Source organism: Garra rufa, chromosome 9 (assembly GCF_049309525.1).
Source record: "Garra rufa chromosome 9, GarRuf1.0, whole genome shotgun sequence".
Lineage (NCBI taxonomy): Eukaryota > Metazoa > Chordata > Actinopteri > Cypriniformes > Cyprinidae > Garra > Garra rufa.
The window spans coordinates 25,082,271-25,110,185 of NC_133369.1; the positions used below are offsets into that span (position 1 = coordinate 25,082,271).

The 27,915-nt window shown below is 36.8% G+C and overlaps 2 protein-coding genes across 2 annotated transcripts in view; one reads left to right on the forward strand and one right to left on the reverse strand.

Annotated features, from left to right (window-relative positions):
* Nucleotides 1-576: 576 nt before the first annotated feature.
* Nucleotides 577-8,783, reverse strand: rabac1 (Rab acceptor 1 (prenylated)). Its single transcript, XM_073847614.1, has 6 exons — nt 8,709-8,783; nt 7,775-7,855; nt 7,320-7,532; nt 5,413-5,510; nt 1,665-1,766; nt 577-1,580 (listed from the first exon to the last, which is right to left on the reverse strand). Exons 2-6 carry the CDS (start codon nt 7,843-7,845, stop codon nt 1,492-1,494), a joined length of 573 nt encoding a protein of 190 aa, XP_073703715.1. The 5' UTR covers nt 7,846-7,855; nt 8,709-8,783; the 3' UTR covers nt 577-1,491.
* A 1,591-nt stretch (nt 8,784-10,374) lies between these two features.
* dedd1 (death effector domain-containing 1) overlaps nt 10,375-27,915 on the forward strand; it is a 19,828-nt gene continuing 2,287 nt past the window's right edge. The window contains exons 1-6 of the mRNA XM_073847727.1: nt 10,375-10,496; nt 10,955-11,119; nt 11,958-12,440; nt 12,532-12,651; nt 13,793-13,921; nt 25,963-26,353. Coding sequence (XP_073703828.1) covers nt 11,975-12,440; nt 12,532-12,651; nt 13,793-13,921; nt 25,963-26,353 — 1,106 coding nt within the window. The 5' untranslated portion in view covers nt 10,375-10,496; nt 10,955-11,119; nt 11,958-11,974. The remainder of the gene's footprint in view (nt 10,497-10,954; nt 11,120-11,957; nt 12,441-12,531; nt 12,652-13,792; nt 13,922-25,962; nt 26,354-27,915) is intronic.

Below are 27,915 nucleotides of genomic sequence, written 5' to 3' on the forward strand. Positions count from 1 at the left end.
TATTTTACACATACATCACTGGGGTCCCCAGCATCCCAAATGTGAAATCAATCCGTTTCAACAATAACCAGAATTATATTCATAATATAATACTTTACGATTATTATACTATATACTCTTCACAATGGCAAACAAGACTCTTTTTAGGCCACCGCAGAGAGTGACTGTAATATGCTGACCGTAGCATTTATCATACATTGATGTCACTGCAAAATACTGACTTGCAAAACTGGGCTGCCTAACACACACACACACACACACACACACACACACACACACCCCTAAATGTCCCTTGGGAGAATGCTATGGGCTTACTGCAGTGCTCCTCTTTCTCCCTCCTCCCTCCATCCTTACTGCACTGCTGTAATGGAATATCGATCGGCTGCTCTTGCCGCAGTGTTTAAAAAGAGAGGTAGATCCCACTCAAGGTCATCACTATGGCAACTTAAAAATGAGATGGACTGTCACTAGTCTGATTCATGAAAACCGGTCACATAAGACAAAAAGAGGGGATAAAAATAGCCAATAAGTCTAGTTATTTTTCTGAGCAGTCATTAAATAAACATTAGACTTAAAAACATTGTACAGGCTGAGCATTTTATTGCACTTCCCATTCGGTGATACAACAGAAGCAAGTTGTAAAATAAAAGACAATAAACAAATGTTTCCATAAAATGAGACAACGGATATATATAAAAAAAACTTCCACTGGGAATATTGGCATCATTATTGTATAGCAATAATACATTTTCTTTGCTGACGCATGCTGTTATTAAATCATGCATGCGCTAGCGCTCCTAACAAGACGAATGTAACAACATATTAGCTAAATATAGTTTAAGACTACTGATTATGTAATGACTGGTACCCTATAAATCACACAAACTGTAAAAACAGTACATTCTTGTTGTCTGAATTTTTTCCCCTCGCTATTTTGGATGATCTAGCATAACATTTTGAGCAAAAGCTATGACTTATATTTGACCTTTAGTGCGAGAAGATCTGAAATCCTGATCTGAAAGGATAGTTTACACAAAAATTCTGTGATTTACTTTATGTATTTATGCATTTATGTAATTCCAAACCTGTATGACATTATTTCTTCTTCTGTGAAACACTTCTTTTGTGTTCCACAGAACAATGGTTTTCAGTTTTGGGTCAACTATGCCTTTAAGGATCGCGTAAATTAAACTAAACTGAATTTTGTTGTTGTTTTGGGTCACAGTCCATTTAGTTTGTGCTTTAAGGATGCTGTAGACATAAATAAATGTAGCAAATAAACATGATATCCAATAGATACCAGTAAAGGCATTTGAGGTCTTCAATGTGCTTGATCTGTTTAGGGTTGAACAGTCTGTATTTCTTTGCTGGCCAATCTGTGAGTAAACTGTGTGTGATATTGTCAAATTAGTGCAAACAATATGTGGCAATATAAATGATGAGGCAAGACATTGTAGGTTAACAAAAGCCGAAAAGTCAAAGGTGAGAGGTTTAAACAGGTTCCATGAGCAGCTCATCCATATCAGACGACTCCAGCTCACGAAATGCAGCATGAGACCCGATAACAGCTAGTGTAGCACCTAAATAAAAAAAATAAAGTTTCAGAGGAACTGTTTGGGGACACAAAACACAGAAGTACAATGAGATGAAGGTGAAAAACTCACCTAGCACCCAGAACACAGCAGCTCCTGCACCTGCGAGCCAGAAGACAGGGAAGGAAACCCCTCCTGCTAAACCCAACTGGTGTCCCTGAGTCAACTCACGACCTGAGAGAAACACAACGAACTCATTACATCACATCAAATATTCATGAAATCAAAATGGAAATTTTTTGGCTTTTACTATGAATATATAAATTCATAATATATAATATTATATAATATAGATATATAATATTCACAGATAATTTACTCACCCCCTTCCAAGATGTTCATGTCTTTCTTTCTTTAGTCGTAAAACAAATTATGTTTTTTGAATAAAACATTTCTCAATATAGTAGACTATGGTGCCCGCAAGCTTGAACTTCCAAAATGCAGCTTCAAAGGGCTTGAAGTGATCCCAGCTGAGGAAGAAGGGTGTTATCTAGCAAAACAATCTGTCATTTTCTAAGCTAATTGACAATTCATATACTTTTTAACCTCAAATGCTCATCTTGTCTAGCTCTGCCTGAACTCTGTGTATTCCGGTTCAAGACAGTTAGTGTATGTCGAAAAACTTATCTTCTCTTCCAATTTCAAAATCATCTGCAGAAGGTCCAACCAAGTGGGACCACGATTTTAAAGTGGGAGGAGAAAATGAGATAGGAGTTTTTCGAAATACCCTAACTGTCTTGAACCAGAGCGCACAAATCGCAGAGTTAGACAAGACGAGCATTTGTTGTTAAAAAGTGTATAAATTTAATTTATTTTTAAAAATTTAACAATTGTTAAGTTCAAACTCGCTGGCACTGTTGAAGTCTACTATATGGAGAAAATTTCAGAAATGTGTTCCTCAAAAAACATAGTATCTTTACGACTGAAGAAAGACATGAACAACACAAAGGACAAGAGGGTGAGCTAGTAAAAATTAAGATCCGCGCATGGTAATATGCTGGCTTATGCCTCTTCAAACAATCTTTTATTAAATGCTTAATCAGAAGCCATAAAAAAAACAAGTGCAAAGAGTGCAAAAAATGTGCAAAAGTGACAAGGGGGCAAGTAAATTATCTGTAAATTTTTGTTCTGGAAGTGAACTAATCTTTTAAAATTTTTGAGAAAAACATTCAAGGATTTTTCTCCATATAGTAAACTTCAATGGTGGCCAACGGGTTGAAGGTCCAAATTGCAGTTTCAGTGCAGATTCAAAAGGCTCTACACCACGATTCCTGGAGCCCCCCCAACACTGCATATTTTGTATCTCTCCTTTGTCTGACACACTCATTTCAGGTCTTGGAGTCTCTACTCATGAGCTGATGATCTGAATCAGGTGTGTTTGATTAAGGAGACATGGAACATATGAGGTGCGTTCCGATCGACAGGGTCCCTACGCAGTGTTCACTCCCTTAGCACGGTATATCCGATGAAGTGGACTTCGCTGACAATAATCGCTCATTTGGAATGCCCTGGAACGTCATCAAAGCAAATCAATGGCAGGGTCACGCAGATTATGATATAGCATAAATAAATATGGTAATTTGTCTTACTTTCAAATTTAAATACATAAAACATAAATATTTAATAAATATAGTCAAAATGTATAATGATTAGACCGTTAACAGATTGTAGTGGTCTTATCTCACGCACTTTCTTCCTCACACGCAGCCTATATTGAACTACCCTGTGGTAACGTTAAATAAAACAAAATAAAACATGATAGAGCCTCACCTTGCCGGTTTTACTTTCATTCACACAATACAGTATGCAAGTGTAACATGAATCACCATAACCATTCATAAACACTCTAATTTGTATAATAACAACAACATTTATTGCAACCGCTCCATTGCAGAGCTTTTAAAAAACTTCAACGGCTCTGCTCCATCGTTAGTTCTAATTGGTGACGCGGTGCGCAATGACAGTTGGGTAGTTTTCCCCGTCCACTTCCTGTTAAAGACCGATGTTCCCTTATTCACTATGCCGTTCGCAGTGCCCTTCGAACTGAACATGTTCGCTCCCTTCGGTTTGGAATCTCACTTAAGATGGTGGAATACCCTGTGAAGTCCACTTCGCAGTCCACTTACGGTCGAATGGAACGCACCTATGCAATGTTGGGGGGCCTACAGGAATGTGGTTGGGAACCACTGATCCCAGCCGAGGAATAAGAGTCTTATCTATTGAAATTACCTGTCATTTTCTTTAAAAAAATAAAAATGTATATATTTTTAATAGGGGTGGAACGGTACATGTATTCGTTTCGAACCGAATCGGTACGGGGGTCACGGTTCGGTGCATGAATTTAAACGGAGAATACACGGTATGAAAATAAAAAAAAACTTGCCTGCAAAATAATTAATGTAATGCGGAACTACTGTTAAATACGCGGGTTCTTTAGGGACAGCTAATATTTATCCCCGCTTTAGCTCTGAAGCTCTGATTGGCGTCGATGCAGCCGAGCTCCGCCTATGTATGCGCTCTATCAGAGCCCGTCTACATTCTCTGGCACTCTGCAATTTTTTGTCAGCTCGACGGTCCATCATTGTGGTCCAGGGATTTCCTGAACTTTGATTTGTCAAGCCCCCATTATTTTGACGCTAATAGAAGAAACAATGCATGGAGACGCATAGGCTTGGAGCTAGAGCGCAGCTGATGGTTGCTTAGAAACGGCAGACGCTTCCGGAGCGCAAGCGCCCGAGCGCTTTGTTGATCAGGAAGAAAGCGAACGGCCCCTTAGATCGCAAGTTTGGGAAAATTTCGCTTTTCCAGTCAGTTACAGTAGTACAGGCGAGAGAGTGGTGGAAAAGACGAGGACTGTGTGTTGCCGTTGTTCAGCGGTTGTTGCTGGGTATGTGAGTGGAAATACATCTAATTGCCTTCTGCATTTTTGTTTTGCTTTTCCCTCCACTGTACCGAAATCATACCGAACCGTGACGTCTGAACCGAGGTACGAACCGAACCGTGACTTCTGTGAACCGTTCCACCCCTAATTTTTAACCACAAATGCTTGTCTTGCACTAGCTCCGCGATGCGCATCTTCGCGCATCACGTAATCACATTGGAAAGGTTATGCATGGTTAGTTCTTCATCCTTGTACTTTAGTTAAAAAAGGTAGGGTAGGGCTAAAAACTCTATCCCATTTTCACTTCCAACTTCAAAATCGTCCAACATTGTTGTTTTACCTTTTTTTGTGCCATTTTTGCCTTTATTGTGATAGGACAAGAAATGACAGGAAGCAAAGTGGGAGAGAGATGGGGGTGGGAAAAGGTCCTCGAATGTGGGGCACCCAGAGCGCAATGGTGCTGTATGTATCTTGTTGTTTTACCTTTTTTCGTAAAGTGTGTTTGACTATTTTTGCACATTTGCTTTGTAAACTCTGGGTCGGTTCTTCTGGCTATGTCTCGTGTGTGATTATGTAATGTATGTCCAATGATGAGCATTTGTGGTTTAAAAGTATATATATATTTTTTCTTTTTTAGAAAATAACTGATCATTTTGCTAGATAAGACCTTTATTCCTCGGCTGGAATCATGTAGAGACCTTTGAAGCTGCATTGAAACTGCAATTTGGACCTTTAACCAATTGATCCCCATTGAAGTCCATTATATGGAGAAAAATTCTAATATTTCTTCACAAAAACCTTCATTTTTTTTCGACTAAAGAAAGAAGGACATCAACATTGTGGATAACATGGGGGTGAGTAAATTATCAGGAAACTCATTCTGGAAGTGAACTTCAATCTTTAAGCAAATAAATCAAATTTATGCAACTCATCTCTCACCAAAAACCACCAGCTTCTTCTCTAGTGTTTTCAAGTGAATTATATAGAAGGCACCAGCAAACACTCCCAAAGCAATCAGGAGCATTGGGGAACTGACACTGGAGAGGAAAAGGACAGTGAAAACAGTTAATTGCCATTTTATTTGAACCTCCTGTGAATGTTTATTCTGTTAAACACATTCCAGATGGTTACGTAAAGGTGGACTTTCAGAGAAACTTAAACACATATAAACACACCCATGTTGTGTACAGACGTGGCAAAAAGTTGAGAATGATACAAATATTTGTTTTCACAAAGTTTGCTGCTAAACTGCTTTTACATCTTTGTTTCAGTTGTTTCTGTAATGTACTGAAATATAATTACAAGCACTTCATACGTTTCAAAGGCTTTTATCGACAAATACATGACATTTATGCAAAGAGTCAGTATTTGCAGTGTTGGCCCTTCTTTTTCAGGACCTCTGCAATTCGACTGGGCATGCTCTCAATCAACTTCTGGGCCGAATCCTGACTGATAGCAACCCATTCTTTCATAATCACTTCTTGGAGTTTGTCAGAATTAGTGGGTTTTTGTTTGTCCACCCACCTCTTGAGGATTGACCACAAGTTCTCAATGGGATTAAGATCTGGGGAGATTCCAGGCCATGGACCCAAAATTTCAACGTTTTGGTCCCCAAGTCACTTAGTTGTCACTTTTGCCTTATGGCACGGTGCTCCATCGTGCTGGAAAATGCATTGTTCTTCACCAAACTGTTGTTGGATTGTTGGAAGAAGTTGCTGTTTGAGGGTGTTTTGGTACCATTCTTTATTCATGGCTGTGTTTTTGGGCAAAATTGTGAGTGAGCCCACTCCCTTGGATGAGAAGCAACCCCACACATGAATGGTCTCAGGATGCTTTACTGTTGGCATGACACAGGACTGATGGCAGCGCCCACCTTTTCTTCTCCGGACAAGCCTTTTTCCAGATGCCCCAAACAATCGGAAAGAGGCTTCATCGGAGAATATGACTTTGCCCCAGTCCTCAGCAGTCCATTCGCCATACTTTTTGCAGAAGATCAATCTGTCCCTGATGTTTTTTTTTTTGGAGAGAAGTGGCTTCTTTGCTGCCCTTCTTGACACCAGGCCATCTTCCTGCCTGCTGCCATTCCTGAGCAAGCTCTGCACTGGTGGCACTCCGATCCCGCAGCTGAATCCTCTTTAGGAGACGATCCTGGTGCTTGCTGGACTTTCTTGGACGCCCTGAAGCCTTCTTAACAAGAATTGAACCTCTTTCCTTGAAGTTCTTGATGATCCTATAAATCGTTGATTTAGGTGCAATCTTGGTAGCCACAATATCCTTGCCTGTGAAGCCATTTTTATGCAACACAATGATGGCTGCACGCGTTTCTTTGCAGGTCACCATGGTTAACAATGGAAGAACAATGATTTCAAGCATCACCCTCCTTTTAACATGTCAAGTCTGCCATTCTAACCCAATCAGCCTGACATAATGATCTCCAGCCTTGTGCTCGTCAACATTCTCACCTGAGTTAACAAGACGATTACTGAAATGATCTCAGCAGGTCCTTTAATGACAGCAATGAAATGCAGTGGAAAGTTTTTTTCGGGATTAAGTTAATTTTCATGGCAAAGAAGGACTATGCAATTCATCTGATCACTCTTCATAACATTCTGGAGTATATGCAAATTGCTATTATAAAAACTTAAGCAGCAACTTTTCCAATTTCCAATATTTATGTAATTCTCAAAACTTTTGGCCACGACTGTACATAAGAACAGATGCTTGTCAAGCATTTTTATTTCTATTACAGTCATCCTTTTACATAATTTGATAAAGGTTATTTATATTGTTGAATATTATCATTTGTTCTTAAAATTTCAAATGATTAAAAGTAAGTAGTTTCTTACATGCAGTAGAGGATGAGTCCCATGAAGATGAAGGTGTAGTTGCTGTGATAAGTGTTTAGGTTCCTCACCACACGCTGGCAGAGCTCTCCAAAATTGCGAGGTTTGGAGAACTTCCGCTGGTCCACAAAGCTGGCCCATGGACGGATGGACTTCCGCCTGCGGTCCACCCATTCCTTGATCACACTACCAGACAGACCTTTGGGCAGCCACAGCCTGACATCCACAACAGAGAGAAAAATAGAATTACCAGAGTAACAACATTTATACATAAAGAGTGTATTCATTTAAAAACATAATTGCATCATAATATCACAATTAAGGCTATTAATCATCACATATGACATTATTTTTAATTATTTTAATTTAATTACTCACTGTAGATTTATATGATTTAAAAATGACAGCTTATTTGAGAAAAATGAGAGATTTATGTTGATAGACAGCTCATTACTCACCTTCCCACAACTCCTGCCCCAGGAAGCTGTTCTGGTTCACTGCTGAAGGGATCACTTGCTTTCCCATCCATCTCAGCGTGTCTAATAATTTACAGATATTATTTAACATATGTACTTTAACTATTAAAACATCTAGTTAACTTCTAATGCAGTGCAGAGCCACTACACTCTAAAGGTTGACTATGATGTAGAGGGAACTCTGGGTGTCGAATGTGGACCCTTTTCTAGTGGGGGTGCATTACTGTATGTGTTATACTGTTCTATTATTACATTATCATAGTACTCGAAGGAACAGGGGGTTCTACTTCAAATGGAAAAATGTATTTCAAATATTACGACTTATGAGAAACCTTAAAAGTAGAAAACGGTAGCATTAAAGGTCTCTTGAGAACAGAATGAACAATGGCTTTATTAACTTCTCAGAAGAGCACTGCCTACAATTTTGTCTTTTTCAATTTTATGAAACATTGAGAAATTAGAATTTCCTATATAGCTTTCTCTATTCTAGCTGCTTGGTACACGTTCCATCTGCTGTACAGCAAGTTATAAACGTCTTAAATTAGATAATGTGCTGTAATGGAAAACTGATGTCACTCATGGGTTGGTACAGAAACTCTGCATCCACTAAAGAATCCAGAAGAACAAGTTTGTTTAGCTGCTGCATTACGTCAGATGTGTCCAAAACATATTAAGTTATGAAACAGGACCTTCTAACAACATTATCATTTTGACAGGTTAATATAAAACACTCCCCAAAGTTTGTTTATCAAATCTCTTACGGAAACTAATCGCTCTTTCGCAGACAATGTTAATTCGACCACAACTATGAAAATCAGATAAAAGTGAGCTTTGAGAGGAGACTATAATTCCAGATATTGCAAAAACGTCGCATTGAGAAGCAAATTTGAAACATTTAAACAAAAACTATACTCACAGGACTTTCCGTAGATGTTTTCTGTGTGTTGATGTGCAGCGGATATGATGTGGTCATCCAACAGAAGCAGTGACGATCTTCTTCTTCAGACGTAATCATGAGCCGAAGAAACGACCGCCTCCTAGTGACATGGACCAAACCAACAGGACAGGCAAACCTATATTGATTTACACGTATTTTTTATGATTGATTATATTCTACGATTAAAAAGTATTATTAATTATTTTATTTAAAAGTCATATCGTCAATTTAAGGAGGCTAATATCTATAGATAGTATCTATTGGATATTTTTAATTTATTTTAATTTAATACTAATATATATAATATTTTATTACTTTTTTTAAATTATTTTATTTATTTACATTTATTTATTACAGACGTTTTTCCTGGGGGGTGTTCCATAAAACAAGTTTACCTAATAATTAAGGCTTATTTCAGTTAGTCTGACTTATTTTGAGCCAAATCAAGTGACAATAAGTCAAACTAACTAAAATAAGCTTGGCTTATTTGGTAAATTTGTTTTATGAAACGCGGAAGTAAGTCGGACTCTTAACTGAAAGATTGCTTTGCATTTCCGGTCTCCATTGTTTCTAGTCAAATTAGTGTATATTCCGAGTTGACTATGGTTGATAATCTAATGTTAAACCTATTAAAATGTTTTTAGATAGCAAATGGGTCCATTGCGCCATCACTTTGCAATGTCCGTCATTTGTCAGTGCCTCAGTTTAATGAGTGTGTAAATGACACGACGCTGCATACATTAGCTAGCTACAGATGCAGAAAAGCATCTGACGTTAGAATTCGTAATGGCGGCGCTCATCGTTTACTCAGAAAAAAAGGTCTATATATAATATAGAATTATATTATTATAAATTAGTGCTGTCAAATCGATTAATCGTAATTATTTACATCCAAAATAGAGTTATATACACACACACACACAAGAAATATATATTTATATATGATTTATATTACTGCTGGGCAGCAATCGCATCCAAAATAAAAGTTTGTATGTATGTGTGTGTACTGTGTTTATTTATTATGTATATATAAATACACTCATACAGTATATATATATATATATATATATATATATATATATATATATATATATATATATATATATGTGTGTGTGTGTGTGTGTGTGTGTGTGTGTGTGTAGAGAGAGAGAGAAAATATTTACATTTATTTAAATGTATATATATTCATATAATTTATATTATATATAAATATATTTAAAATATGAATATAACATTTTTCTTAAATATATACAGTACATGCATGTGTGTGTGTGTGTGTGTGTGTGTGTGTGTGTGTGTTTATATATACATAGTAAATATACACAGTACACACACACACACACACACACACACACACACACACACATATATTATGTACACAAAAACTTTATATTGACATGATTTAATGCATGTTTTTATGGACTACAACTGCCACAAGGATGCTTGACAAATTGAATAATAGTAGAATAATTGAATAATATTTCAACTCTGTTTTGTTTCTAACTTCCCTTCCCAACATGGCGAAATTTGCCGGACGTTACCTCATAAACGTGACATGTGACTTGTTTGTCGACTTGGAGCTCGATCTACAAATCATATGCGAGTGAATATCCTCCAAATACATACATAAGGATCTGCGAATGATCGGGGAGCAGTCAACAAAACTGGCTAACGCTCTAGGGTTGTTTTTCCAGTTGGGTTGTGGGTGGTGTTTGGAAACGTTAGAACGAGAGTGTAAACACAATCCAGATAAACAGTTTGGTACAGGTAAGATGTTTGTTGAACCTCAGTTACTGACGTACAATATGCGTGTTTTTATTTTTACAGCAAAATATCAACATAAACCAAACCTGACTGATTTTAAAAACACAACTGCTTTCCCAGGCCCTAAAATACAAAGATGTTTGTGACAAGTGTACTCTTGTACTGTGTGTATGTACAGTATGCAACATGTTTATTGTGCTTCTCTTTCACATCGAGTGGTTTTGGTGCAGTGTGATGTCAGGTCAGCTCAGAAAAAATCGAGTCTAGTACTAGAGGTGGAAGTCCGCTGCAGGAATGTTGTCAGCTGACACAGCAAACACAAACATTTGAACGTAGTCTCAACGCTTAACCATATCATTTGTTCGTATAAGTGGACGATGTTTTACAGTTAAGTATTAGTAAATGTGTTTGAAAATTTATTTATTTTTTTTTATTTTTTTTACACGTCTCTGTTCACCCAGCTCAAACGTGACGTTACATAAAGAGGACACGTGACCTTGCGTGAGAGGAACGTTTGACAGCAGTTGGAACAGCGGACGGACGGAGGGACTGACTGACTGACTGAGGGCGGGTCACCACAGAAACGCTTTTCGGATCAAAATAACTGCTGTTTCCACTACGAGCGGGTAAATACCTTTCTGTGTTGTTTTTGTACCACTTTGAGAGACAAAAATTAAAACGGAATGTTTTATAGAACAATATTTTAACCCACAGTCGATCCTGATAGTTAGCTCGTAGGCTAATGCTGCCTTCATGTGATATGGGAAAGATAATGCTTACCACTTGTGAAGTGGAAATTACCAGTGTGTCGTGTTCAGGTGCTTTTGTTTTCGTAGTGAAGAGAAACTTGGACTCGGAATTTGTCCTCACATGCTAACGTTACTTGGGTAAAACGGTTATAAACTCCCTAATGCATCTGCTAATAAAATTGCCTCCTTCAGAACACTGTAACGTTACCGCACAGCACCCTACTGGAGGCGAGCCACGACGAGCTAGCATCTTCTCTTAATGGTATTTTTAAAGACAACACTACGTTTATATTGCGACGTTATTAAAATTATTTATGCCACAGCATTATGGGGGCTACTAACTAACCAACTAAACAGCAGAGAACTTTTAACATCATGCAATGCTTACCATTCAGTATAGTTTCGTTGCTGTCCGCCATGTTGAAAGGTCAAAGTTATCCCATCTCGGCAGCTCGGGTATCATAAAAAATTTCGAGCTTTCCAGTGGAAATTACAACGTGAGTGGGGGTGTTCATGTGCAATTTCGATGTCGGATTTTAGTATTTACCATAATTACGATAGCACATGAAGGCAGCATAACATGTACAGACTGCACCACCCCGAACTGTGTGTTTAGTATTTTTGACAGCCATTTTGTCTGATTTATTCAATATATAACGTTATGACCTAGAAATATAACTCGCATTTGATATCTCTGTCTGTTCTTCTTTACCAGACACATCTGGAAAGACAATGGCTTCAGCGCAATGCTCAAGATATTCCTTGTACTGGGAAGAGACTGAGTGCCTGAGCTACTATGAGATGCTGTCCCTCCATGAGATCTTTGAAATTGTGGGCTCCCAACTCACAGAGACTGATGTCGAGGTTTTGTCCTTTCTCCTCGATGAAGCTTACCCTGGAAAACATCCCCTTGATCCAGAGGGATGGACTGATGAGTTACCTCCAGGGCCTGATGGGTCTTCACAGGGTAGTTCTCCATGTCCTCGGCTTTTGAAAACATGGCGAAGAATACAGCCACAGAATGAGCTGTGCCCCATCGCCGGTCGCCACAGACCAAAGAGTGGCGTTGAACTGCTGTTGGAGTTGGAGAGGCGAGGATACTTGAGCGAAGGAAACCTCAAACCTTTATTGCAGTTGTTGCGAATTCTGACGCGACATGATGTGCTGCCTTTTGTCTCACATAAGAAGAGAAGAACAGGTGAGCATCAGCTGTAAAATAACATGCTTTTGTGTTTTTTAAGCAGTATTGTTTTATGGTCAGATACTGATGTGTCACCTGTACTTAATAGTGTCTCCAGAGCGAGAGAAGATAGAATACCATGCAGTAAATACCAGAGGAGACACACAATTTAGCTCAAACACAGATATCGAATCCTTGGAAAACACACAAGACCACCAGTGGAGAGCAGGTGAGAAGTGTTTGCCACTCAGAACGTTCATTAATGTTTTTTTTTTAACCAACCAAATGCGAAGCTTCCATGAAGATGGAAAAATGTGTAACAATAATATATACTATCCACCTAAGCTGTTTTCTGTGAATGGGCAGAACGTCTGATTTATGAGTATATAGTATTACTGTTGCACTACACTGTGTTTATGATTATGATAAAAAATATAATATATAATATATATGATAACAAATAGGGATGCACAGAAATTTCAGCCTCCAAAAATTACCGGCAAAAAAATGGCATTCCCAGTTTTCTGTCCAATTTTATTGGTTTAACTAAAAGTGTGGTTATTTTATTCCCTAGTGTTTTTTTTTTGTTTTTTTTTTATTCAGTATCATTAATAAAATAAAATAAATGTATAATACAATATAATATAGCATAATATAAGTAAGTTAATTCAAAATGTTTAATCAGAATTAGAATCAAGTTTAAAATAATGAAAATATTTTCCACCCTCTTTTTCACAAAATAAAACGCTTAAAGGACAAAGTACTAGATATTTTCGTTTATACGCACCAATGTAACAATGCATACTAATAATGTAAATTTCAATAAAACATTGAAATATTAAAAATATAATGTTGAGAGTTTTATTTTAGCGATGACACAAACAAACTGTTGAATTGAGCTTTGAATAAATTCACAGACAGTTTAAACCAATTAACAGAAATAAATTGAATTTACGGTGCTGCTTTTACTGCTTATGTTGTAGTCTTAATGAATATAGTTGCAATGATAGTCAAATGAATCATGCAGTGTGATTAACTAATGTTTGAGCTCATCAGATTACTGGTATTTGTGCCTTTATTTAACGCCCAAAAAGCGGCAGTAATTTGCGCTGGTCATTATGGAAATTATCTGGCTGTGTCTGTTTAATTTGCTCATTGTCAGTAAATCGCACAAAGAATTTTCCCTCCCATTGGCTCATTTATGGAATTGCGCTGTAGCGCTAATTTGGCCTGTTTAGCATAACATAATTCACCTTGTTGCTTAGTTTTACATATTTTTGTAAAATCTTAATACATAGTGAATATTTAAAAAGATTTCAAATATTGTTTAGCCCTAGTTGTTGTGTATTAATTTATGTTTGCTTTGTTAGGGACTGGCTCTTCCGTGACGACAACCACCCCTGTCCGACGGAAGCGTGGTAGAGGTCACCACTGGAAAAGAAAGTCTAGGTGCAACCCTGAAATCCAGCCTCAACCCACACCTGACAAAGTGACCTGCGGTAAGATCACTTTCTATCCTCATTGTTCCACTTTTTCTGTTGTTTAATCTCTCTTACTAGCATTTTTTAAATATATGAATCTCTGCCTTTCCATTTCTCTCTCCTTTTATTTGATTTGATCTATAAAACGCTCTACAGCTGAGTGTACCTTAGCGCTCCATTTCTTGACAGCTTCTAAATAACCAATCACCCATTCATTAGTGCCTGAACCTCTAATGCTGTCAGAATGAAAGTGAAACTGTCACAAAAGAGGTCCATGTTAAACGTTATGTCAGCATTCATCCCTTTGTGAATTCCCTGCACTCTGCACTATTATCACTTTGAGTTTCATTCTGACGGGACTCAAAGGCTGCTCACACCAAAGCCTCTTTATGCTTTTGCTAGATGGGAGCTGTTCTGCCATCAGGGCATTGCTAAAATCTCTTCAGAACAGAGCACATGAGACACACTGAGTGGCAATAATGGCACAGTAGGTAAGGAAATACCAAGATCAAAACTGCTTTCTCAAAATTTGCCAAAACTGTTTGTCAAGAAAGAAGTGATTGTATGAAGGCATTTATTTATTTTTTTGCAAGGACTGTGTTTTTTTTTTTCCTGGGACATTCAGATCTTAAACCCACAATTTATCTTATACTCCAATTTGCGTTAAAAACTGACTAGGTTTTCCTGTTTAATGCTACTGTGAGAGCTGAATGTCTCATAATAATGTTTAATACAGATACATGTCCATAGCAATTTTTGCAGTCAGATATAAGGGTTAATTACTATAATAGGTAACAGTGCAGATTCATCTCTTATAATCATTTAAACTGCATGGTCTTGCTTACTTTCAACCCTTTTCATCTTTGGGTTCACAGTGTATCTTTTGGTGTGCCTAAAATATTATCTATTTATTTATAAATGGACAAAAATGTATTCTTAAAATGTCTGGATTCTTTCAAAACATCTGTCTGATGCATGAGCCACACACTAACCCTCACATTTTTAAAAACATAAATGAAAACTCTATATGCCAAGATGGATGAAATTCGGAAGATAATTTAAAGGGGTCATGAACTGCCTTTTTTATTAATTTGTACTTGTTTTACATTAAAAAACATCCTATTTTAGAAGTAATAGGCTATTTTCTGTCCTGTTTTGATCCCCCTTAGTTAAACACTATTGAATAGGCATGGCGGACAGTAGAATCAGAAAAAAACGTCCACTGCTATGATTGGCTAATAGTTGTGTATGTTTGACAGCCTACATCCTTCCTAGGTGGACACAGCCTACATCCTTCCTAGGTGGACACATAAATACTCGGTACATATCAAACAATTTAAAATAAAAGACAAAGCAATAGTGACCACGTAATAAAAACAGTTACTTAGACTTGGGTGTTGTGACATTACTGTCGGGTCCAATATAGTCACACAACTTCGTCTTTTAGTTTCAATCTTTCTGAAAATCCTGCATCCAATTGTGCCTTGTTTGCAGACGAATGTGCGGTGAATAGGGGTGTAACGATATTTGGTAGTACAATATTTTGCGATGCAAAAATGTTACGATATGTATCGTAGAGTGATGACGATACATTTACGATATGACGACAGTCTAATCCTATTGGTTGAGCTGCCGATGTGTCCTATCTGCTACAGCGCTGCTTGTGCTTTCATTGCAGTTGCAGAAATCGCTTGAACTGAATATTAGTAGAGCAACATGAGTTCGGCTGAAACTGAAATTGAAGATGCCCTGTCTTCACGTCCGACGTCTGGTAGCATTTTGGTTTTACAGTCACGCGACAGGACGACGTTAAAAAAAAATTACAGACAAAGCACTATTACAGTCACGGCGCATGTTATTACACGGAGCGGGACATGAAAAGTTTCGTGCTTCAGACTCACCTGCTTTTCGAGTCACACATTGGAACAAACATTTCTTAAAGCTTTTATGGCTCCTCATGACAGGAACCTCCGAAGATAAAAAAATATTTAATCTTTTTATAAGCAGCAGCCACGATTTAACCAGTTACCACACAGATTATTATTAACAGCCAAAAGAACATTTCACTGAGCGCATGTCGGAGTGTTGAAAACATGATCAAGATAATTTAAAATAGGCTATAATTAAGCTGTATGATCCATAAAATACAGAGAAAGGCTATAAATAAAATATCCAGGAAATACGTGTAGTATAGCCTGCCACTTGGTTTGCCAGGTAAAAATAAAATTATGTGTAAAATGTCATAGTTAACTGTATCTGATATGAAAACTACGCTAGTCATTATCCCATAAAATGATAAATAGCAAATAACACATATAGTGTTTTCATTACGTTTTATTTATTTAGCTTTTTGTAAAATAAAATGAGACCTTGTTTTTTGCAACTACGTTTACCCGAGACTGCGTCACGAACACCAGCTCAACTGCAAAACGCTTTCATTTTGAGAGAACCGCTTGCTGCGTCCCATGTGAAAGGGCTTTTAAACGGTATTCAGATAGAGCGTGAACACAAGAACGGGACCGTTTGAGAGCAGCTGCGTGTCAGCGTGTACCGGATTGAGTCCAAGGAGCAAATACCCGTGCCTGTCACCCGTCCGACCCGCACCGGACAGATAAATATTATTCCACCCGTGACGTCAATTTTAGCGGGTCACCCTTCGAGTAGGACTCTGTTTCGCACACACATTGAATCTTGCGTCGCAAGCAGGTTTAAAGAATTTGACATCTTAACAATTTTATCACTATCATGTTAAATTTAACAAATTTTTCAGTGACAGACAGACCTATTCAGTTGTTAATTTGAATACAGAAGGTTTTTTATTAAACCTTAAAATGTGACCTTGTATGTACAACAAAGAAAGCTACTGAAATTTGTTTATTTTTTAAAATAAATCTGTTGTTTTCAGTTTCATGTTTTAATTTTTTTTCAAAATATCGTGATGCATATCGTACCGTGAACCCAATATCGGGATACGTACCGTATCGTGACCTGGGCACATCGTTACACCCCTAGCGGTGAAATGAAGCGAACTAAGTTCTTACTGATGTGGTCTGGAACTTTATTACAAATAAAGTTCATCCACTCTTTCCCAATGTTGAAATCATAAGGAAAGCAATGCAAAGATTGTTTTTCCCCAACTTGGCATTATGTCTTTGGAGCAGTCTTGATCATTAGATCTGCGTTTGCCTCTCTCGTTATTTACATTACATGCGCAAATCGGTGGAAGGATGGTGTTTAGCTACATTACGTCATGAAGTGGTACAAACCTGTCATTTTGACTGATTGTCTTCAGTATAAGCTGTTTTTAGTCTATAGTGTAAGTTCTGAATTTTACAGGGTGTTTTTATAGCACAATGACATCTTATTTGTCAAAAGATCAAGGAAATTTTGATTTCTCAGTTCATGACCCCTTTTTATGTATTATTTGAACAGGATAAACGTATAAAAACATTGAAGAGTTGTTGTTACACTCATACACACAAATATCTGCATCCAGCCTTATTCATACGTCTACACAGGATAGGAGGGTGCCATTTTGTTTTTGTCTTTTCAAACGTGTGTGAGTCAGACTCTTGACGCTCTTTGTTCACCTCAGATGCTTTGCACTAGTCAGTTTTACTCTATTGTTAATGCTTATTGACCTGCCTGTGCAAATACTGCATGCTCTGGTAACGTTTCTCATTATGTGCACTGCAGGGACTCTTGAACCCTCAACTGAAGCTGCTTATTTCCTTGCATGTTCATGTCACCTGCTCAATGCATTTAGCTTTTGTTAAAAGCAATAAGGAAATACATTTTTTTACTTACAGTTGAACTCAAAAGTTTAAATACACCTTGTCCTGAACAGTTAAACTGCCCACTGTTTTTTAGAAAGTTCCTTCAGGTACAACAGATTATTTGGTATATTCGCATTTTTGTTTATTTGAACCCTTTCCAACAATGACTGTATGACTTTGAGATCTATCTTTTCACACTGAGGACAACTGAGGGACTCATATGCAACTATAACAGAAGGTTCAAATGCTCACTGATGCTTCAGAATGAAACACAATGTATTAAGAGCTGGGAGTGAAGACATTTTGAAGTTGAAGATCAGGGTAAATTTTACTTCTTTTGTCTTCTGGGAAACCTCTTCAGTAGCTTCTGAGGGGCAGTACTAAATGAAAAAATATGATATTTAGGCAAAATCAGAAAAATTGACATCTTTGTTCTGTTCAAACGTTTACACCCCTGGCTCTAAAGGGATAGTTCACCCAAAAATGAAAAATTGATGTTTATCTGCTTACCCCCAGGGCATCCAAGATGTAGGTGACTTTGTTTCCTCAGCAGAACACAAACAAAGATTTTTAACGAAAACCGGTGCAGTCTGCCAGCCAAATAATGGAAGTGGATGAGCACCAGACCTTTAAAAGTAAATAAAAACATGCACAGACAAATCCAAATTACACCCTGCGGCTCGTGACGATACATTGATGTCCTAAGACACGAAATGATCGTTTTTTGTGAAAAACTGAACAGTATTTATATCAATTTTTACCTTTGATACACAGCCACGTCCATCTGTCATGAGCACGAGTTTAGCATCAGTCACGTCACATGTGCAAACGCCGGAAGCGATCTGTCGCATGTATACAACACTCATTGTTTACACAGAGCACAGAGATTGTGGGTATAGCGGCTATTCTAAATGGTAATTACTTGCGCTTATCCTGATTGTTCAAACCGATTTAAAGCTAAAAGATTATGTTTGCTTGCGCAAACTCATCCGGGACTTTTCACTGATTTCCCCTTACGGCGTTTGCGTATCCTACGCCAGAGCGCGTACACGTGTAACGATCCGGATGAAAAGCTCGTGCTCAGGACAGATGGACGTGGCTGTGTATCAAAGGTAAAAAATTATATAAATACTGTTCAGTTTCTTACAAAAACCCATCGTTTCGTGTCTTAGGACATAAATGTATCGTCCCGAGCCGCAAAGTGTAATTTGGATTTGTCTGTGCATGTTTTTGTTTACTTTTAAAGGTCTGGTGCCCATCCACTTCCATTATTTTGCTGGCAGACTGCACCGGTTTTTGTTAAAAATCTTTGTTTGTGTTAAATCTTTGTTTGTGTTCTTCTGAAGAAACAAAGTCACCTACATCTTAGATGCCTTGGGGGTAAGCAGATAAACATCAAATTTTCATTTTTGGGTGAACTATCCCTTTAATGCATTGTTTTTCCTTCTGCAGCATCAGTGAGCGTTTGAACCTTCTGTAATAGTTGAATATGAGTCCTTCAGTTGTCCTCAATGTGAAAAGATGGATCTCAAAATCATAAAGTCATTGTTGGAAAGGGTTCAAATATACAAAAATGCTGAAAAACCAAAGAATTTGTGGGACTTATGAATTGTGGATTTTTCTGAAAAAAGCGGGCAGTTTAACTGTTCAGGACAAACAAGTGACTCATGAACAACTATCACTAAACAAACAAAAAACAGCTATTGATCATTCAGCTAACAACACAGTGTTAAGAATCAAGTGTATGTAAACTTTTGAAAGGGGTCATTTTTATAAATTCTATTTTCTCTTGTAAACTATGTGTAAATGTCTTATGTGAAATATTTTATTCAGGTCAGTACTAAAAAAAATAACATGCATTATGTATGATCCCTTTTATTTAGGTAAAATGAACATTTTGCAGATTTTGCAAGGTGTATGTAAACTTTTGACTTCAACTGTATGTACTTAGTACAGTGTGGCACTAGCAGCTGCTCTTATCAATCAAAAGTAATACGATAAGTTGGTGCAGCTCAATAGTGCTTAATGCTTAGTATAGTCCTTTCTCATCAGAAACAACATTCTATAGCTAAGATTTGGTTTTGTAGTTGTGAGCATTTATGTTTAAGCTGTGCTCTAGACTTGCTTCAATTCCCCAGTTTCCTTCATGGTCCGATTTTTATATGGAAAAGTACACTTACATTCTTTTTATTTCTGTCACATTTTTCATCACCTTCTCTGTCCCTGTTTGTGTTCCTTTTCATTTTCCTTTGGATAAGCAGTTTTCAGTGTGATTAACTCCTGTGGTGTGTCTGAATGAAATTTCTGTGAAGGGATTATTGAATATTGGGCCGCTGAGACTGAGCTGCATCAGCCTGTATTTCCTGGTGTCTCATATCCAGTAAAACACTGATTATTGTCACTCCACCTCTTATTTAAAGCATTGATCCTCTCTCTTCTGTAACTGAGCTTTGATGCAGCCAAGGCTAATCTACTTTCTGCACTGCCCTTTTGTTTAGTGAGATGAGAATCCTTTGTGACCTAACTTCCTTCACCTGTCCCTTAAACTTTGTTACACTGCACTATGAGCTTTTTTTTGACCTATAAAACATTCATAAATCAAGCTATATGATCAATTTGATTGCTTTCTATTGACTACAAGATCCACCCAGGAGATGTTTGTTACTCAGATCCAACATTACAGTCCTGCTGTGCCATGATTGACCTTTGAATTTTTGCCTTTGTTTTACACCTGAATTAGCTGAACTTGCTGTTTGCTGTGTTGACTCCGCATTTGATCTTGGCAGGTTGACTCAAGATTGAGTAGAAAAAGCAGGAGAATGGATAGAGTGAAAGAGACAGAGCTCACAACAAAAACAAGTGTGTGCTGTCCGCTCTGTCCGATCATACACAGTCAAGACATGTGTGTGCTTTAACTCACGCGCCTGGTCCATGTCCTAAGGTAAAGAACCCCCTTCCTAACTCGCATAGGAGGAGGGGCGAATCTAATACTCTGTGTTCAAATGTCAGTTTTCAGTTGTTGCTATCCACTTCCCCAATTACATGTGCTATGAGCTTAATTTGGGAAAAAATAGGAACAAATCCTCCCTGGAGGGGTTGTTGGCCTCAGTGTTTCACAGAACTGACTCAGAATTAATGAAAAATTCCTTGGAAATTTAATGCAACATTACATTACACGACTCTATTTTCAGCACAATCTGTGTTCAAAAACAAACCGTTCTACAGTCGTTGACCAAACTCAGGCCCAACGCTCAGTTTTGCAATGATTTGCCCTCAAAAAATCATCTTGTGTGAACCTTTGCTGGAGCAGTTCTGAGGAAAATGACCCAACAGTTCTTGTTTAGACCCATCCCAGTGTTTTGTATTTGAGTTATAAGCTTTTCAATTGAACAGATATAATTTATTAAATCAAATTCACCAGTGTTTTGATTTTTGTAGAATTAAAGTAGACACTGGTTGTAAAGTTAGTAAAATAGTCTGCTAAGCTCATTCTCGGCCAGAGAGGTTTGAACCTGCATTCTCCATAGAAAATGTTGCTTTTACACACAGACAAGAGATTATGAATATGAACTTTGCCTGCTTGACCAAAAAATAAGACATAGCGAAACTGTTGCAACATTCATCCAAAATTGCTTGTTTCTCTCTCTCTCTCTTCCTCTCCTTTCTCTATGTCCACAGTTGAAAAACATACTGACTCAAGTGTCAGGAACAAAAACAAGTTGGCCATCCTCACATACTAAGAGAGGGAGAGAATGAAAAAAAAAAAAACAATCAAAAGAAAAGCTTGACCCTCACCTATGTGTGCAGTCGGTCGCCCTTTTGCCCTCATTTCTCTCCCTCCCTCTTGGTTTGTTGTTCAGCAGGAAAGAGGGATCGAAATAAGTGTGGAAGCTCTTCGCATGGAGCAACACCCCATAAAATGATGCACAACATTTTTATTTTATTTTTAGGAAAATACTTATTGTTTGTTTGTAAGAAGTTTACAACATCTTTAACAACATAAAATATCTGAGTATTTGTGAATACATGTTCATTTTTTTTTTTAAATGATCTGGGATGCACAAAATGTGCAAAAAAACGTAATGCTTACAAGGTGGGCATTAAATAGATTAAGAGGAAAAAACTCCACTATGACGCTTCTTATGGGTACTTTCTGTGTACTGAAAGTGGAAGCTGAGAAAAACCAATGTCCTGTATTAGTTAATGTGAGGAAATTTGATCATGTTTGTTTAATGGAACTAAAAGTGCTCTGTAAAATGTGTGCTGTTTAAAAGAATGTTAAAGAAGTGTTGTGTTTCGAGTCTGCTTTCCAACCTTCATTACAAATTATTTTTGAGAACATTGTTGGGAGATCATCATGATCTTTAAAATCTAACTTAAAGCTGCAGTCTGTAACTTTTTTTTGGTTAAAAACGATATAAAATCAATTTTTGATGTGTTCAAAATTATCTCTGTACCCTGATTCACAACAGTAAGCTTGTAATAATAATTTCTAATTTGAGTGGTACTGGTAGGTTTTTACAGGAATTTCAATCTTTGTCTTTACGTCATTACATCACATCTGTAAACCTAAAGGAGGAGTTCTGACTAGTGGGCTATATCATGTGAGGATGCTGCAGGTGACAGATCAAGCCTATGGGCGAGATATCTGATTCATTAGCCACTATAGGGAAATAATGAGAAGACAAACAGCGTGCAGTAAACTGTTTGCATAATTAAGATAATACATTAAAATATTAAGGTTAGACACACCAATTTGCAATATCAAGCAGCAAAACAAGCTGTTTTGTACAACTCCAAATAACTGGACGTGGATGAGACCAGAAACCAGACCTATAACATTTACAAATGGCCACACCTGCTCTTACAGCAAAAATAAGCCTTTTGTCACAGCAGCTGGAATATTTAAACTTATCATTTTGATGGTGAATTATAATTCAGAAAGGATTATGTGTTAAAGAAACACATGGTACAGTAAATGACTCAAATTGGATTATATTCCAGTTTTAAATGTGCATCTGATTACAGATATGTGGGATTGCAAAAGATTTGTATTTCAAAGAAAGCCAGTTTAAGAAACATTATTTGCTTTTCGGTTTAAAAGAACAATTTGTTTATGTGAAATTTGAATGGTATGACAATTAGAGATTAGACTGTACAGAAATTGAAATCTACAGGTAATGCTAATGTACACGTAGTCCGGCAATGCTGTTGTTAACATTAACAGTTTGAGAACAAAATATGACAATAATAATAATTTACTTGGCTGATGTGATATGAGCCAAATATGGAAGCCTGTTTCCGCCAATTTAAAGTAATTGCAAGTTTACATTTTACAATTCTGACTTTTTTTCCCTCACTTTTTATTTTCGTAGTTGTGAGATATAAAGTCGCAATTTTGAGAAATGAAATCTAGAGTTGTGTGATATAAACACAATTCTGAGAAATAGTCACAATTATGAGAAATAAAGTCAGACTTGTGGGATATAAACTTACAATTCTAAGAAAAAGTTGCAGTTTTGAGAAATGAAGTCAGAATTGCTTGCTATTAACTCGATTCTAAAAAATATTGAGAAATAGTCAGAATTACGTGATATAAACTCACAATTCTAAGAAATGGTCGCAATTTTAAGAAATCAAGTCAGAATTGCGTGATATAAACTCAATTCTGAGAAATAGTCGAAATTTTGAGAAATAGTCAATTGCGTGATAGAAACAATTCTGAGAAATATTTGCAGTTTTGAGAAACAAAGTGAGAATTGCATGATATAAACACAATTATGAGAAATAAAGTTGCGATTTTGAAAAAATAAACTCAGAATTGCATGTTTTTATCTCACAATTTTGACTTTATAACATGCAGTTGCGAGTTAAGTCAAAACTGTGAGATAGAAACTTGAAATTCTGAGAACGTATCAGAACTGTGAGATAAAAAGTTGCAATTACCTTTTTATTTTTATTTATTTATTTAGTGGTGGAAACAGGCTTCCATAGCTAAGCGATCTTTAGATTTCATTACCATTGGAAGTGCGATTTGTGATGATACTTTTTTTTTTTTTTTTTCTCAGTTGGTCAGAACAAAAGTGGCAGACATGTTACTTGTTCAGATGACATTTTCCTGTGAAAATTCCTATTTTGGTCATACTTCCAAGAAGTAAAATGTGTGATTCCGAAGTACAGTGAATATCCACACTGGTGCGGTGATTGACTGTCACCCATACACCTTAAAACATTAGATGCATCTGCCCTGTGGAGCTGAGCCAATGTACAACCCACGTAAAGATGGCAAAACTTACGGACTGCAGCTTTAAGTAATGTTGTTCCTGTCTGGTTATAGCCACAGTATCAGTCTAAATTTAAAAGCTTGTTTTGGCTGGTGTTACATTTAGTCTGTATCTGAAATGGCAAATCTTTACAGTATATGCCAACAAACAGTATATTTTAGTAAATCAAAAGAACTTAAGTTACATTACACATTTCGATTCAAGAAGCTTTTTGACATGGCAAAAGTAAGCATTAACATTAAGCAAGGTATGCATGCCTCACATGCATTTGAAAAATCTCATTACAGTGTTGTTCAATTTTGAGGTTGGTTATATATTTTTATTATTTTTTTCTTTTGATGTTTTCAAAGGAAGTCTCTTATGCGCACCAATGCAACATATTAATATTGTAATATTTTTTACAATTTAAAACAACTGTTTTTCTATTTTGAAGTGTAATTTATTCCTGTGACGACAAAGCTGAATTTTCAGCAGTCATTGCTGAAGTGGCAAATGACTCTTCATCCAATATGCAAATTTGGTGATCGGGAAACATTTCTATTTATCAGTGATAAAAACCACTGCTTAATATTTGTAGAAACAGTCTGTGTTTTTCACTTTTGATCAATTTAACACATCATTGCTGATTAAAAGTATTTATTTCTTAAAATTGTACTGAACCCAAACTTTTGAACAATAGTGTATATTTGATAATATTTAATTATATGCCATTATATTTATTTCATGAATAACACTGGGACAAAATGATCATTCCTAAAGTGCTGCCATTCACCGGCAATCCATAAATGCAGTATATTCAAGCATTTAAACAATGTTTTATTTTCACTAATGAATAAAAAGTGTCACTCAATCGCTTACTCCCTACATTAACGGTTAGTTTTTCAGATTCACTGTTGCTTTGTAAACGTCCCAACATGCAAAAAGGTGGAGTTTGCGTTGGAGCTTTGGTTCTAGAAAGGTTGGATTTGTGTTGCAGCAATGTTCTGAAGATTGATGGCTCCACTTCCTCCTCTGACCTCTGAGCTAATGACATGAAAGGAAATGACATCACTGCGAAGCTCTGGTTCAGTATGTATACTCCAATCGTATTTTGCCGTCTCTGTTCCCTGTGCTGTTGCATGACATCAGTTCTACCTCCACTGTTTGGTAAAGCCAACCTGCATAAATTTGACTGCTAATAATGACCCTTACAGAATTGTTAGATGCACATATCAAACCATAAATCTCACCAGATCTGTCGCCTGAAACTCAAACGTGAGCCCATCTCTGGATTTTGCTCAAGGTGCTTTCAGTCCACCTGAACTTTTCAAACGGCCTCAGATAAATCTCCCTCATCCGTGCAATGTTCAGTAAACATGTTGGACTTTACCAATGTGTTTCCAAGTCCCTGTGTGCCTGCAAATAATTGGAAAGCCACCTCATGATGAATTTATTCAATCCCAAGTGCAAAACCTGAATCAGCCTACTGGTTTCACTCGTAGCCTCACTGACTACAAGTGAAAAATCAGGGTCCAAAATCTTGACGTTAAACATTTTTGAGGATGCTGACCTCAGTAGATCTCAGAGCTGATGCCGTACCAGAAAGAGTTTGATTTTTGTGCTTTCTGGTTTAATACGCTCTGTCCGTAACATACCAATCAAAATTCAAACAGGGAAACAACTTATTTTTAACAAATGTATGTGAATCAGTGCTATTCTTAGTTATTTTTATACCAAATTGTTTTGGTATAAACAAATAAACTGAATGTCAAGTCTCATTATCACTACTTTTTGCCTTCCCTTTGACCCCCCACTTATCTGTTTCATTTCTCGTGTTCTTCCCCTTTCCTCCCGCTACTGTTTTTCTTGTTTCTCTCCATCCTTGCTGTTAAAAAAACCTTCATACTGAATCTTCTCAAATCCATACCCTCTTGATTTTCTTTGCTCCTTTGCATGCCACCCTTCATCCTTCATCCCACCTTCCTCTCTTTCTCTGTTTCCATCGCTCTTACGCTCTCAGATGTCCGGCTACGTGTGCGTGCGGAGTATTCAGAGCACGAGTCTGCTCTACGTGGAGGAGTTTCATCAGACAAGCAGCAGCCGTTGGAGAGGCAATTTGAACTGTTCAGCCGAGCGAGCATGCTGCTTCGTACCCGGGATCTGGGCTCTATTGTTTGTGATATCAAGTTCTCGGAACTCGCCAACCTGGATGCCTTCTGGGCAGACTATCTGAGTGGGGCGCTGCTCGAGGCACTGAAAGGAGTCTTCATCACGGACTCTTTGAAAAGGGCAGCGGGGCAGGAGGGCGTCCGGCTGCTTGTCAGTGTGGATCAGGATGACTATGAAGAGGGCAGGAGACTGTTGATCAGAAGCCAGACACATAATGGGACAAACTGGGGAACACAAAGTTTGTAAGTTTTTTATTTTTTTTTTATTTTTTTTTTTTAATTCATGCAGGTCTGGTTATGATCATGCATTAGAGTTGACTGTAGAATTTTATACAGTTGGTCAAAAGTTTACATACACCTTGCAGAATGTTCATTATTTGACCAAAATAAGAGGAATGCATGTTATTTTTTATTTAGTACTGACCTGAATAAGATGATTTATAAAAATGACCCTGTTCAAAAGTTTACATACACTTGATTCTTAATACTGTGTTGTTGCCTGAATACCTTATCCACAGTTGTTGTTTTTTAGTGATTTTGTTTTATGATTTTGAAATCCTATTACAGTAGGTTCAAATGCTCACTGATGCTTCTGAAGAAAAAACAATGCATGCAAAAAACTTTGGAATGAAGATGTGTACAATTTTCTTATTTTGCCTAAATGTTTTTTTTTTTTCATTTAGTACTGTTCTTCAGAAGTTACAGAAGATATTTACAATTTCCCAGAAGACAAAATAAGTTACATTTACCCTGATCTTCAAATTCAAATAGTCAAAAGCATCAGTGTGCGTTTGAACCTTCTGTAATAGTTTCATATCCTCAGTCCCTCAGTTTGTCCTTAGTGTGAAAAGATGAATCTCAAAATCATAGTCATAGTTGGAAAGGCTTCAAACACAAAAAACCTGAAATACCAAACAACAGTCTCATGAACAACTATCACTAAACAAAAAACAACACGGTATTAAGAATCAAGTGTATGTAAACTTTTGAACGGGGTCAATTTTATAATTTTTTTTTTTTATATATAAAACTATTATTTTCTCTTGTTGACTATATGTAAACGTCTTTTATCTGAAATATCTTATTCAGGTCAGTACTAAATAAAAAATAACATGCATTTTGTATGATCCCTGTTATTTTGGTCAAAAAAAATAACATTTTGCAGATTCTGCAAGGTGTATGTAAACTTTTTACTTCAACTGTATATACTCCCTCTCTTGCCTCTATAATAACATGTAACCACCAGGGGGCGATATAAAACAGTTTTCTTGTCCACTTTTTCACCATGTGAGTGTGTTAAATTTTTATTTATTTACTGTTATAGTCATTATTAATATTTTAAATCAGATTTTACAGGTTTTATAATTTCAGTTTTAATTTTTATTTTTGTTTCTGTTTTAGTAGATGTGTTGTGTGCTTATTGTTATGGTTTATTAACATTAGTTAACTTGAACTAAGAATGAACAGTACTTCTACAGCATTTATTAATCTTAGTTCTTGTTAATTTCAGGATTTACTAATGCATTATTAAAACCACAAGTTGTGTTTATCTTTAGTGAATGCACTGTAAAGGAGAATGAACAAACAATGAATGATTGTATTTGTATTAACTAATATTAACAGAATAATAAATAGTGTAATATTTAACAAAAACAACCAGTGAAAGTGAAAAAACTTAATAACAAAGAAAGTGTGTTTTCAAAGTGAAATAATTTTGATATTGTCATTGTACTAAAGCCAAAATCTATCTTTTTTTTCTATATTATCTTGAAAGTATTAGTTTTTTCTGTTAACTTTTATATATA